The 15,371-nt window shown below is 41.4% G+C and overlaps 1 protein-coding gene across 42 annotated transcripts in view; it reads right to left on the reverse strand.

Annotated features, from left to right (window-relative positions):
* MYCBP2 (MYC binding protein 2) overlaps nt 1–15,365 on the reverse strand; it is a 145,150-nt gene extending 129,785 nt beyond the window's left edge. For 41 of the 42 annotated variants that reach the window (XM_083500972.1, XM_083500967.1, XM_083500957.1 and 38 more), the window contains exons 1-2: nt 15,065–15,365; nt 3,323–3,398 (exon numbers count right to left, since the gene is read on the reverse strand). In XM_083500972.1, the coding sequence (XP_083357098.1) occupies nt 3,323–3,398; nt 15,065–15,297 (309 nt within the window). In that variant the 5' untranslated portion in view covers nt 15,298–15,365. The remainder of the gene's footprint in view (nt 1–3,322; nt 3,399–15,064) is intronic. The other variant, XM_083500971.1, reaches the window with a different exon arrangement.
* Between the last annotated feature and the right edge of the window lie 6 nt (nt 15,366–15,371).

Consider the following 15,371-nt stretch of genomic DNA (forward strand, 5'->3'; position numbering starts at 1 on the left):
GGACGGGTAGGTCAGAGTAGAGAGGTGTGATTTTTCTGGTCCCCACCCCGGGGCCAACCTGACCAACCCCAGGGTATGTTCCTGATAGGAAGGAGAAGAATCAAGAGAAAGAGAAGAGGCATCCAAGTCTCCCTGTGCCTTGTCCATCAATGGTACCAAAAAGTATCATTAATCTATCCCAGCACTCAGAAGACCTGCTGTCTAGGGGTAAGGTGGGGGGAATGCCCTGGAAGAATGCAGGTATTGATAGTAAAGAGCCATGTGACAATAAATGCATGTTTCACTCTCTCAGGATTATGGTTTAGCAATACAGATAAATACAGTGGTACCTCGGGTTAAGTACTTAATTCGTTCCGGAGGTCCGTTCTTAAGCTGAAACTGTTCTTAACCTGAAGCACCACTTTAGCTAATGGGGCCTCCCACTGCTGCCGCGCCACTGGAGCACGATTTCTGTTCTCATCCTGAAGCAAAGTTCTTAACCTGAAGCACTATTTCTGGGTTAGCGGAGTCTGTAACCTGAAGCGTATGTAACCCGAGGTACCGCTGTATGATCATTACAAGCAATGGTCAAAAGGGTGAACCTTTCCAGATACTTTTTCAAACAAAATTGGGGGGGGGGGCACATGCAATGATGAAACAGAGCAGCAAAGCTTTTAAGCTGTGGAAAAGGCTATTCAATTTTAATTTAGGTATATGGTTTTCAGAGGAAGGGGAGGCCATGGAATTTACATCAGAACACCTTTACAGTATACCATTAGCTAACTCACTGAAGTTTTCATTGTTGGGGTACATTTGATTTTACCACTACACTCCACACTGAAGTGACAACAAGAAAAATATCTGTTCTACTTGCAAATGTTTGACTGCAACAACTCCCATTCATGGTTTTGTAACCTGAATTCTAGTCTATTATACTTTTTGCACTTGATAATTGTTTGAAGGTTTAGCTGGTACAGATTATAGCAACAAGTGGAGGAGGAAGTAAAGGTAAAGGTAAAGGTACCCGTCCGTACGGGCCAGTCGTGTCCGAGGCCGGGAGCCAGTGCTGTCCGAAGACACTTCCGGGTCACGTGGCCAGCGTGACGAAGCTGCTCTGGTGAGCCAGCACCAGCGCAGCGCACGGAAACGCCGTCTCCTTCCCGCTATAAAGTGGTACCTATTTATCTACTTGCACTTAAGAGTGCTTTTGAACTGCTAGGTGGGCAGGAGCTGGGACCGAACGACGGGAGCTCACCCCGCCGCGGGGATTCGAACCGCCGACCATGCGATCGGCAAGTCCTTGGCACTGAGGTTTTACCCACAGCGCCACCCGCGTCCCGGAGGAGGAAGACAGATAGCAAATTACAGTAGTGCTGGGCACAGCTAAAGGTGGCAATATTAATCTATAATTTAAAAATCCTAAGAAGCTTAGAGTTTAAAGACACCTCCTGTAAAATTCCATCACAAGTCTTCAGTTAAATGAAGCCTTGATATTCTCTGTTTGCTAATTTCATCCCATCATGTCACAAAAAGAGGAGTCCTGGGTTGCTGCCCCAGAATTACAAACTCCCTTTCCTTAAAGGCTTTTCAAGGCCTAAGCTTGCACATTTTTCAGCAGGATGTTGTGAACAGATAGATTCTGAGCATTTGTTCATTTTAAGATGCTAAATAAATATCATATAGCTACAATTTTTCAGCTGACTACATCCAACAGTATCCCTGAAGAAGCTTCTATCAGCATAATGGAGAGAAAGATAGATGTACTGATTCCCCATCTCCAATGCAGCCTCTCTCCCCACCTCACATGCTGTTCCAAAGGTCTGCCTGACCCTCTGGAGCAGATTGAGAGGGCACAGGCTGCTGGTGGTGAGAGGGGGAATCAGCCAAAGTTACCTTCCTCTGTTATCCACTGACGGAAATCTGTGCTGGGGATGGTCAATATATCTTTTAAAACCAACACACTAGCACAAATTTTAGCATGAGGATACATGCCTTTTGGGGATGCGGGTGGCACTGTGGGTTAAACCACCAGAGCCTAGGGCTTGCTGATCAGAAGGTCGGCGGTTCAAATCCCCGCAACAGGGTGAGCTCCCGTTTTTCAGTCCCCGCTCCTGCCAACCTAGCAGTTTGAAAGCACGGCAAAGTGCAAGTAGATAAACAGGTACCACTCTGGTGGGAAGGTAAACAGCGTTTCCGTGCGCTGCTCTGGTTCGCCAGAAGTGGCTTAGTCATGCTGGCCACATGACCCGGAAAAACTGTCTGCGGACAAACGTCGGCTCCCTCGGTCAGTAAAGCGAGATGAGCGCTGCAACCCCAGAGTCATCCTCGACTGGACCTAACAGTCAGGGATCCCTTTACCTTTACCTTTACATGCCTTTTAAAATGCTCATTTCTGAAGTGAAAGTGAAAGCGCAGACTAAAGCTAACTAGACGACACGTGTAAGTCCTTCACTGTGGCAAGAAACCATACAGAATGAACTTGTGTGCAAACAGATGTGAAATATTTTCTTCTGGTGGCAGCACTTTGTGCCTCATTGGGAACCCCTCTGGAGTGTTCTGTGATGTGTGGTAGCTGTTTGAAAGAGTACAGGTTGCTGCACCTGGACACTGGGAGATGAAACACCTTGTGTGCAAACAGAACACCATAAGCTACACTTTCAACACATTCGTATGTTATCTCCAACAGACACCATTTAGACACAATTGCAAAGACTTCCTGTTTGAGATTGTTTTAGTGACCAATGTTGAACAGAGGATATCAGAGTGGATGTTTAATCTTGCTGGATTTTGTGAGTTTTAATCACATTATGTCATTTGTTTAAGCATTTATACCCTGCTTTCCACTGCATACATACATCTCAAGGCAGTCTTCAATAAATATACAATATACACATTTTAAAACAGATTAAAACATTAAAAATAAAAACATTAGGACAGTATCACTGTGCAAAGGCCCCCTGAAATAAAACTAGCCTAGTGTATGAAATCTAGCAAGGACAGTGCCTCCCTGTTCTCTACACCACTTTAGGATTTCTGAACATTTTAAAACAGGTCACAAATGACAGAGTGAAATAAAAAGCTAAAAAGAGTAACCTGGAAAAATAAAACAATAAAACCAAGGAACAGAAAACTGCATAATGAAATGCTCAAATCACCCCATTGTTGGGGAATCCTAATAAATGGATTATAACTTAAATATGCCCAGTATTGAACCTCTTGAGTTTCTTCTAGCTATACAGTTAACACAGGTATTATTTTTCCATTTTATTTAAGTTTACTCCAATTTGCAGTCTTTTATTCCAAGCTGAAATAGTCAATTACAATATGAAAAAATATGATTTACCTTGTTCCGTGCTCTTATTTTCAATTTACTCTTCTGCTTTCTTTTTAGTTTCTTCTTACTTAAAAGCTTTTTACACCTATATAAAAAACGAACAGTTTTTGTTTTAATTTTTTTAAAATCATAATACACCACCAAATTAGGTTTACTGTTCAGTCCTCAGAAATGTTCCAATGGATTTTAATTCAACATGTGTGTAAAGGATTGCATTCTACTGCTCCACACAAAGCAGAAACAAAAGCTAAACTGTATCATCAAATGCCATCTTTCAACATCAACATCAGTCTCCAGCAAAGACATCAAACTACAATGGTCCATTTAACATGCAAATTAATCCCACAACATCAAGGTATGAAGTCTTCATCAGGAAACTTGATCCAGTATTTTATTACTCCTTCATTCTATTACAAATGGGGTCAGATGACTGAAAAGATAACTTAAGAGAAAATCTTCAACTATTTATAGGTTCCATTCGCACAGAATATCTGTTTGTGTATTACATAGTAATAGATGTGCTACAATCTATTGTATAATGGATATAAAACACATAAAATTTAATTGGCTTATCTGAGCAACAGAAAACTGATTTCAGTCCAAATAGAAAAGCTGGTATTCATAATTCATTTTTTTCATTTGGATCATTTTATGATCTGAATCTCATTCTAGTATGGTGTTAGAAACTTGAGGTATGAAATCTAGGCACTCAATGGCACCTTAAACCTAGGTTATGGGCACAACAATGGAATGTCTAGATGCACTTTTTTATAACAAGAATAAAAGCTGAAAATGAATGAACTGCAGCTAAAATATAATGTTCATTTTCCACATTGTCTAGTCCTTCCCCTGCCCACCCCCCTAATATTCTTGAGAAGGTCTCTTCTCCAGTCTTCAGAGAGTAGCTGGAAGTGTGGAATTTTTAAAAAAGGTTGATTTCATGTTATAGCCAATTTTCATAGTTTTAAATACCCCAAAACTGAAAAAGTCTGCACTTTTTTGGGGGGGGACCCTGTAATAACCAATATTATTTTAGATTTTAAGATGAACTTTGTTTCATTATTTTTTTCTTTTACAGCTATGGATTGTAGGAAAGTTGTACCCAGTAGCCATTTTTCCCCCACGATGTCCAAAAAAAGTAAAATTTTGTTACAAGACATAAGAGACCCATAAATTTTATTCTTTGTTGAGAAGGAGCATGTCTTTGCAATCATTTTCACCAGCAAAAACTTTTGAATGCATCATGGCCTATCGCTGACAATTTAGGTTTTCTAAACCTAGTTCTTCTACCAAAAAAGCTACATTTATACATTTTTAAGGTGTTTATAGACTCTTTTGAGTGCTGTGTATTTTTTCCTGAAATCCTCATCATGTTATTGATCTCTACGTAAAATTTCAAAGAGATCTGATCATTGGTTATGGAGGAAAAAAATAAAATGCACACAAGGCCGAGGATCTCAAGAGGGACAGAAACACAGATTTCACAAAACTTTGAAGTGCGATAAAATTAAAACCTCCTTGGAAAAGACCCTGATGTTGGGAAAGATGGAGGGCACAAGGAGAAGGGGACGACAGAGGACGAGATGGTTGGACAGTGTTCTCGAAGCTACTAACGTGAGTTTGACCAAACTGCGGGAGGCAGTGGAAGACAGGAGTGCCTGGCGTGCTCTGGTCCATGGGGTTACGAAGAGTCGGGCACAACTAAACGACTAAACAACAACAACAAAACTTAAGACATGCTCATGAAGTTATTTATGGCAGACTTCTCCAACCTACTGCTCAACAACAAGTCATATCAACTCCAGCCGTAAAAGCCATGGAGAAATGTTCATGCTGACTGGGGCTGATTAGAGGTTTAGCCCAAAAATCTAGAGGGCACCAGGTTCGGGAAGCCTAATTTATGGAATGCAAAATACTTGGGCTAGGTTGTAATAGAAATCAATAGCTCTTTACAATGATCAAGAGATGTAGAAAGAAAGAAATGTTTTTATCACTTTTCCTAGCAATGGTCAGCATGGAGAAATGTTATTTTGTTTGTGTCACCCACCATCAGAAGGTTGGCGGTTCGAATCCGTGCGGCTGGGTGAGCTCCTGTTGCTCTGCCCCAGTTTCTGCGAACCTAGCACTTCAAAAGCACACCAGTCAAATAGATAAATAGGTACCACTGCAGCGGGAAGGTAAAAGGCGTTTCCATGCTCTCTGGCTTCTGTCATGGTGTTCCGCTGAGCCAGAAGCAGTTTAGTCATGCTGGCCACATGACCCAGAAAGCTGACTGCGGACAAGTGCTGGCTCCCTCAGCCTCAAAGCGAGATGAGCGCCACAACCCCAGTCACCTTTGACTGGACTTAACTGTCCAGGGGTCCTTTACCTTTTCCTTACCGTTTTAAATCCCACAAACAATGAACAAAAGAAGAGAACTATTTAGAAACAATACCATTTTGATATATCACAGAAGTATTTCAGTTTGCTTATTAAATAGCTAATGGCTATATAAGAAAATAAAGTCTCTGGTTACATTTGACTTCATCCAGTACCAGAACTCATAGTGTCAACCTCCTGTTTTGTTTAAGAATGTAGTTTCTCTATTTACAAAAGATCTAAAAGATAATTTGGTATAGCCATGCAGTTTTAAAGGCAGCTTTATATGAACCAACAATAAAATTGCAAGTAAGGTTTAAAGAAAAAAATGTGTGTAGCTAATTCTGTCAACAGTGAATTAGCAAGTATATGATACTGTGCCTTCCCCCCACTTTGTTTTAGAGAGGTATTTGGCAAGTATACCACTGACTAGCCTTACAGTCTCATACTCCATTACATTATGCAATATTATAAATGGATGCATATAAGTGAATCAAAATAGAAAACGCATACACTAAGTCTAGTGCCAAAGATTTTCTCAAAGCATGTTCTTGTAGGTTTCCCCAATAACAATAAGCAGGAAGTTAAATAACACAGTCTATTTAAACAACATTCTTATCATTATGGCTGCAATCCAAAATTCATCGACTTAGTAGTAAGTCTTGCTGAACTCAGTGCAACTTTCTCCCAATTAAACATACTTAGGATCAGCTTGTTAATCTGTTAATAAGTGACTTCTATTATTAGCAGTGCTCTGTCAAATGCAATCTTTAGTTCAATGCATTCAATGTAAAAGCAAGCAATTTTTTAAAAATCCTTCTGGAAATGCAACAAATAACCTCATGTGTCATTCAGTGTCACATTAGAGTACTTCTGCTAGCATGACAGAAGTTCCCCCTACTTCTCTTCCCTCTTCAGATCTGCTCCGGGGGGGGGTCCCCCCAATGAAAACAGATTTGGGTCCCTCCAAAACTGATTTTGGGGCTGCAGTGGGGAAGTGAAGAAGGGGAAATCCCTTTATGCTAGCTAAAGCTGATTCCACTGGCAGGTGGCTACCATCAGATGTCAGCCCTTGAACTTTAAAGGGGCTTCTAAAAAAACCACTACTGTATCATTCAACGTTCTGTGTCCTCATCAGGAATGTAGTTTCCAGACATCGTGAAGCCACTGAATAAAATATATTCAGGCTCTTCTTTTAGAATAGGAGAATTGAAATATATACAGTATGGTTGGTGGGTGTGTATTACAGTACTGTAATTTCTTCTCAATTGGCATATTTTCCTCATTTATGAATATGAAATATTTTGTGCATACATGACTGAATGAAATTGTACTGTGTAATAAATATGTTTTATAACTGTGTTAAATATGAAGAAATCAGTTACTATTTTTAGTATTAAAGGATTTACTGTATATTTAGCATTACAAATGGTTAAATATTTGTACTACAGTGGTACCTCAGGTTACATGCGCTTCAGGTTACAGACGCTTCAGGTTACAGGCTCCACTAACCCAGAAATAGTGCTTCAGGTTAAGAACTTTGCTTCAGGATAAGAAAAGAAATTGGGCTCCGGCGGTGTGGCTGCAGCAGGAGGCCCCATTAGCTAAAGTGGTGCTTCAGGTTAAGAACAGTCTCAGGTTAAGAACGGACCTCCGGAACGAATTAAGTTCTTAACCCGAGGTACCACTGTACAGGTAAATACCTCAGCTTGAAATGAAACATGAGGCAAAAAGTGTATTTGATTAGGCCTCAGACCTCGGCAAATGTTGCAATGTAGGGGGGCCTGGCTGCTAAAAGAAGCCTTGGTTACAGTTGCTAAGGAGGCAACACCTTTGGCAACAATGCTGAAAATTAGTGTATTGTGTATTTATGCCGATTGGGGGCATTAACCTGACTAACAATCAGAACATCGCTCTAGAACAGCCATTCCCAACCAGGTGCCCTCCGAGTGCTTTGGCCTACAATTTCCATCTTCTCCGACCATTGACCATGTTGCCTCTGGCTGATGGAAGTCAAAAATGGCTTAAGTTCAAAATATCTGGAGAGTACCAGTTCGGGGAAAGGCTGTTCTAAAAGAACTCCTCTTGGTCCTGAAATAAAAGCCAATAGCAAGGGGTCCTTATGGTGGCCACATGTTCCTAGCCAGTATTACATGTATGGCCACTACAGACAAGGGCAACAGAGGAAGACAGAAAGGAAAAAGAAAGGTAGTAAAAGAGGAAAATAAGGCTGTCAAAAGTGGAGGTACAATCTAGCAGGTTTCTGCAAGGAACATCTTGAACAAAACATAGAAGGGGAAGGACCAGAAAACAACAGCTGGAAAAGGCAATAAGAGGGCTTCGGGAAATATATGCTTAAGAAAGCAGAGAGGCTTCAGCAAGTATGTAGCTGGGAAGTGGACCTTGCCCAAGTGAAAACTTCTGTTCAGAAAGGAGTCCTCATTTGCAGCTAAACATTCAACAGACCAGTGAGAAGTGTTTTATTTGTTTGATAGTTTAAAATTGTTTGATGGTCTGATTTTTAATAATTTGGCAAATTAATAAAAATAATTTGGAAAGGGGTGGGGGGAGAGAACTGAGAGAGGACTTCAGTCCAGAAGCCGGGGGGGGAGGGAGAGAGAGAGAGAGAGAGAGAGAGAAAGAGAAATTAAGCCCTGGCTTTAAATGGGGGGTTACCTACAAGGGTGACTCATTGGTAACTATAACAAGATGTGACATCTCACAATGTTATCCTACAAGCTTTAAACTTGTTCCTTTTAAACATATATTAATGTCTATAATATCCTTTGGTTCATGTTTAAAGTCAAAAGTTGTGGGTCAACCTCATGCTTAAACTATATTAATCAGGCTACTATAAAGAGAGGATGAAAATGAGTGTTTGTTTTAAGATATATGGTGGCAGCAGAAATTTAACAGCAGAGTTAAGTTAAAAGACACCGGTACATATGTTTTTTCAATGGTTTGTAACAACTATACCAAGCGTAACAAAGGGAACTGCAGGTACTTACACAATACAGCTGTAATCCTACATGTACTTAGAGCCTGAGACTAAATCCTATTTAATTCAATGACATTTACTTCCAATTAAAGATGTTTAGGATTGCAATATTGAGTTATTTATCTTAACTTTTAAAAATAGGTTAAAGGGGCAGGAAAGATATAGCTATCAACATTGTAGTAAATAAAAGGAAGGCTATTATTTGGGCTCAGAAGCCATACTTATCACTCATGAGGAGAGGACCTCCTTTAAAGAAAAGGCTGAGAAAATAAACATCCCTATAAGGAATAGCAACATTTTAAAATATTCAACTACTGTAATTATATTCTTTTATTAAGTTTGAAGTTAATTGCAATTATGCACAGTAAGCCTTGAATTCTGTGTACAGTTGTGGGAGAACAGTCCACTGAATTCAACGGGACTTGCTTGTGAGTAAATATGCATAGGATCAAGAGACAAAAGTTACAGTTACTGTACACAAAATTAAACTACCTTGGACACTATTTGTTTTATTTATGGCCTATTCCAGCAAATACATACCTCTGAAAGCGTTTAACTAGTCTGTTGAAATGGAAAGGTTTGAATGAACTGAAACCAGCCTTTCAACTCTTTCTCTTGCTAAATCCATTCCTTAATGGTTGGTATGTATGTGTGTGTTTGAACATTCATTAGTTTATTTCACTTGATGTAAAAGAGGGTGATATATGAGGTAAGTGAAAAGAAAGATGTTTCAGAGGCTGTGTTATACAACAGAGGCCTTGCCATGTGGTTTCTCAAGTCAACAGACTTGCACTGCACCCCAAACTCCATATTCTGCAACATTTGAAAGCATTTTTGAACTGTAATGTGAAGCCTTAAGAGTGCTGCTTCTCTGGTAAGAGCTGAGCATTATTGCCTTTGAATTGTTACCAAGAAATTTACAGTAGTGGGCTAAACTGTTTTAACTCTTTCATTAATTCATTCTGAAATAAAGTATTTGATTATAATATTTCCTGCCTCCCATTTCAGGCCTTCAGAAGACAAACTGAAACCTTCTCTCCCCATTTTTCTATTCTGTCCCGCTCTGCATTATGTTCACATTATCCCCAGAGACCGAGAAGCACCAATACCTTTTAAAGCGTGCATTCGTACATTCTGTGGGTTGTACCCAAAGGCAGAGCAATCCAACACTACCAAACCTCTGTCCACAGGCACTCACAGATGCAGAAGGTGGACAGGCAGATGGAAACAGATCACTGTACCAATTTCAGAGTTCCTGTGAGCAGAACTCCATTCATGGGATGCTCCACCTCTGGAGCAGAGGAAGAGGCAATCTCCCCCAATTCCCTTTCCCGCTGCAACTACCCCATTAAAACCTACTTGGAAGAGTTGGAAGACCCTCTGGAAACATGTGGGAAAGGCTGCTTGAGTATGGGGGGAATCACCTTTCTACCTTCCTTCAGAAGGAGCCTTTGCTAAATTCTCAGTTCCTTCCGTGAATGGAAGGAGTCCTTCCAGTCACAGAATACTGTGGGTCCAACAGTGACTTCCTTGGTCATAGGTTCACTACCAATGTGTTAAATATTAAATAAAAACTTCTTATTAGTGTATTACAACTGTTACAAGTTTATTTTACATACACAGAAATATGTATATGCTCCATTTTCAATGTGTTTTTTTAAAAAAAAACAAAGAACACTATTTTGGACTATTTTCAATAACCAAGATAACTTGTAGGGTTCATATTTAAAATCAATGTGTATAGGTAACTCCAAACTATATTCAATTCAGTATTCAGTTGAATGAAAAGTAATAATACCACAGCTATCAAAATATTGTTCTAAATAAGGCAAATTAAGAAAGCATCTGAAAGCACCTGGACATTGAGGCTATTTTGTAATGATGCAATGTAATAAGTGTATAGTTAAAGCTATGGTTTTCCCAGTAGTGATGTATGGAAGTGAGAGCTGGACCATAAAGAAGGCTGATCGCCGAAGAATTGATGCTTTTGAATTATGGTGCTGGAGGAAACTCTTGAGAGTCCCATGGACTGCAAGAAGATCAAACCTATCCATTCTTAAGGAAATCAGCCCTGAGTGCTCACTGGAAGGACAGATCCTGAAGCTGAGGCTCCAATATTTTGGCCACCTCATGAGAAAAGAAGACTCACTGGAAAAGACCCTGATGTTGGGAAAGATGGAGGGCACAAGGAGAAGAGGACGACAGAGGACGAGATGGTTGGACAGTGTTCTCGAAGCTACCAACATGAGTTTGACCAAACTGCGGGAGGCAGTGGAAGACAGGAGTGCCTGGCGTGCTCTGGTCCATGGGGTCACGAAGAGTCAGACACGACTAAACGACTAAATGACAAAAACAATGTAATAAGTAAGCGAATGTTTGGATACAAGTTTTATTACTGCCAGGCCATCGGAACCTGGGCTTGTGGTTTGTTTGGGAAGCAAGAAACCATGTGTCCAGGTTCAGACGACACAACAAACCAAGGGTTATGTTTGTTGCTTCCAGTGATGGCAGGAGCAAGGGAGAAGTGAAGAGGAAACTTTTGAGCAGTATGCACAGCCACACTGCTCATTCACATGGCATCAAATCAGAATACTGTGTCATTCCCATGTCTGTATCTTAGATATCGTATAGATGCAAAGAATATGACTGTCCATCCCCTAAAAATGAAAAAAAAAAAATTGATCCCGCCAGGGAAAGCTTCTAGCCATTCATTTGCATATTTGCCAAGTGAAAGAAAAAGCAATGTTACTTTCAAAAACTTTAGTGGATTCTACTGTATTGTTTCATATAAGGGCATGCAGTACACTTGCGCCAGGCAGATGGAACCAACTGTGGTTTTTCGGTGGGTATCCCTTGCATGTTCCCAAGTGTTTACAAACATCCAATTCCCCTTAATGCTTCAGAATGTTTACCAAGAGCATACAATGTACATGAAGCAAACATGTTTTCCACATAAACTGTAAATTGGTCCTGATACTGTGAGGTCAGAGAAAGAATGCAGGTCCTGTTAGCGCAGAAGGAATGCACAGATTACATTTAATATTTATTATCACCATCCAAAGAGGGGCATCACGGGCAATACTGAAAGTTCAATAAACAATGCCAGAAAGAAAATCTAAGAAATTCTATTTACCAGTTCTATCGCCTTGGCACTAGGAATTAAGTTCAGACCTTGAAAACAGGCAAGTTGTCACCTTGGGCTTTGCTACTTACTTCCCTTGCCAACAATGGCTACTGGGTTTTTTTCTTGGTACCAAAAAGATGGGACACTGCATCCAAACCTATTGGATGACACAATATAACTTGGTGCACATCTCCTTGAGGAATTATCACACCCTGAACAATCCTACTATTTATTTATTTAGAGCTTCTGCAAACTTCACATTCTCAGCACTTGGATGTCTGACTTGCCTGGCTCCAGCAAATAGTGAGTAATCAAAATCTAAGGGCAAATGTGAACCTGCAACTCTTTATCCAGAAGCATGCAGCTTGCTGAAGGAGTATCAGGAGGAGGAATGAAATGGCATCTTCTGTTTTAAATGAGAGCTTTTCCATGGGAAGAAGTATTTCTATTCCAGAATCCTCAGATTTAATAAGTGATTGAAGAGTACTTCAGACCATCAGTAAGCACTCTAAAACAGCCTAATTTTTTTAATACAAAATTCTCAAGGTCTAGGAGAAAGCACATAGAATTAATAAAACATATAGTATAAACCTATGCAGAGTTAGGCTCAGGACAACAGTCAGTCTGATTTGGTAGTCTCCACTACTCAATCCAGAATAATTTGTGATTAAAAAAAAAACAACTGACCTGGGGGAGGGGAATGGGCGGCCTGGACACTTCTTTCCCTTAACCTGGATAGGTCAATTCATCAGTCCAAAAAGCATTTAAGCATATTTGGTTATACTGTTATAGCACATCTAACCAGCATGTGACACTGGACTGTATCTGACTGTCATATTCCAAACAGATCCACTAAAATCAATGGGTCTACCATGGCTTAGTCAGATGCAATCCCCTGAATTCAGTGATAAGCCCAATTGATTCCACACACAAAAAGGAGTGCTTTTGAATATGCTTTCAACCCTAGGACAAGCCATGTCGCTATCCTTGGAATTAATAAAGAACTTCTCCCTGTACAGATGATTACCAGACCTCAGTGATTCTGCCAGGTGATAAGTGTTTCAGCATCCCTTTAAAATCAAGGTTATTTAAATAAGAATACATAACTATCAGTTTCTTCCTACATCAACAACTATGTGCATATGTAAAAGATCAGCAACTCATTCTTTCCTTTCCTGATTCCATCTTCACCCAGTCCAGACTTTAGCTATAATTGACAACAGTAACTTTCCATTCTTATGATATAACAAAATCAAACTTATTATTTTGCTGACAATGAGTTGTCATATTTATTTCCATATTTGCATCCAGTCAAAATGTATATTGTAAGCTATTCAGGAAAAAAACTTGAGTTTTTATTTTTGCTTACTTTACTTTTTAGAGTGCATTTATAGGAGTAGGAACCAAATGCTGCGCCTGAAAACATTAGAGTCTATCTCACCACCTAGTCAAACACCACATTTGGCGTGGCAGCAAATAAGGAGTAAGATTACCAACTCTTAGCTTGCCTTCCTGTTGTTAGATTACTAACAATACAAACCAATTTCCTTTTATAACCAACACATGGCAACAGGTAAGTATGATTTCAAGAGTTCTAAATATTCAATGCCAATAATATACAGGGCAATCCAAACCTCCTATCTGCCATACTAGAGGGCTTTGGGAGGGGGAAGAGATGCTCCTCTTCCAACCTCCTTTGGCACCCCAAAGCACCTGCCCAGGTGGTGGGAGAAGCTATCACTTGTGATATCTCTGCCAGCAGTTATCAATGGAAATTCCCAATACTGGGCATTTCAGGAGGAGTGGCTACACCACCACCTGATTCCATCACATCCTGGCAGGAGCAAGCTGGTGGTAGCTACACTAGCAATCACCACCACTGCTAGTCAGGGGTTAAGATAGCCATTATTGCAATCTAATTTATTACCCTAAAATAAGTAGTCTATCATCCAACTTTTGACTGCTCTGGAAAATACTACATCTCCACACTAACAAAGAGGCAACCTATTCCTCGCTGACAGATTCTTGTAGGTAATATTCCTGTGCACTCTGCATAAATAGTATATTTACTCCAATTACTTGGTAGTTGCCTACTCCACAGCCTGTCAGTAGGGATTAATTCTAAAGCAACGTCTTTCCTCCAGAGAAAACTGGTGAAAAAATGTTATGTCAATTCAAAATCCATATGGATTTTGCAAATCCATGTTCTGGAAACCACAGCTTGTTCTTCCCTGCCAAAATCTAACTAGATTTTACATTCTACTTATTTTTCCCCCACATGGAGTCCTTGACAGGTATTTCTACACAGATGGAAAAGAATAATACTGGAACAGGCCCAAGTTCTCAAGATTTGACTTGCAGACAAATCTGTATCATCTTGCTCAATGACAGATGCTAATTCTCGTTAGGAATTGTTCAACGTTAGCCCCAGTTCTCTTTCCCTCTGCCCACTAGTTTTGATACATTAAGCAAACACAGATTAAGGAGGGGCAACATCTTGGGGTGGAGGACCAGTGGCAGTAGCAAAACAACTTTGATGCCCAACACAAAACAGAGGTACTGCCCAAACAAGAGGGCACACTCTGCTTACTCCAAGAGGTCTTAGCCACCTGGATTTTTAAAAATATCTAACATACAGCCTCATCGCTGAATCACCAGCAGCGTGTGGGCCTTCCTGAGAAGAGACAGAGTTCCCTGTTCCAAATATTTTGTGGCAGTTACCACTTAGATGATGAGCTGAGATGGCACACAGACTCCCTTTTCCCTGACGAGATGCCTACAGATTGAACAGGATTTGCCATGGCACTAAAACGCTACCTTCCTTAAGCTTCGATTCTAAGCCCAGAGACACTTGCCTGACCCAGTAAAGCCCCCTGGAACTTACTTCTGAGTAAGCAGGCATAGATTTGCACCTTGTCAGGACCAAAGTCCACGATGGGAACGGCTGAGCTACCCATTCAAATCCTGCTACAGGAGGGAGCTGGTGCTCGTGTGGAAGACCGCCGTGTGCTTGTGCACCCACTAGCCTATGAAGTGCGTGTGGATGTGCGCGCGCGTGTGTCTAGGCAATAAGGTATTGTCCTGCCTTTTCAGAACTGCAGTGCCAGAGGGCGATCTCGTTTTGGACAGGCAACTGGGCTGCTACGCAGGGCTATATATCTGCCCGGGGAAGATCGTCCAGGAGCTGCCTGCACGGGTCCCACCACCCGGGGTGGCGGGTCGCGTGTGTGCGCGCATCTCAGCGCCCGCTTCCGCCGTTGTTGTCATTTACCTGGCGCCCGGGTGTCCGGCCTGCTCCCTCTCGCTCAGCGCCGCCGCCGTGTAAATCCTCCGGTAGCGCTCGGCCAGGGCCCGGCCCGACAGAAGCAGCTGGTAGCGGCCCCGGCAGCCGCCGCCGCCTCCTGCGCCTCCGCCGGGAGGAGAAGGCAGCCCCGAGGATGTCATGGTCGGCGGAGGCAGCAGGAGCAGCGCCCCGAAGCCCGCCGCGCTCTCGCCGGGGCCCATGGCCACGCACGGCTCGCCGGTGCCGCTGGGGAAGAGGAAGAAGCCCGGGCCGGGCTCGGATCCGGCGGCGGCGG

This window comes from Podarcis liolepis, assembly GCF_965112155.1.
Source record: "Podarcis liolepis genome assembly, chromosome: 4".
Taxonomy (NCBI): Eukaryota; Metazoa; Chordata; class Lepidosauria; order Squamata; family Lacertidae; genus Podarcis; species Podarcis liolepis.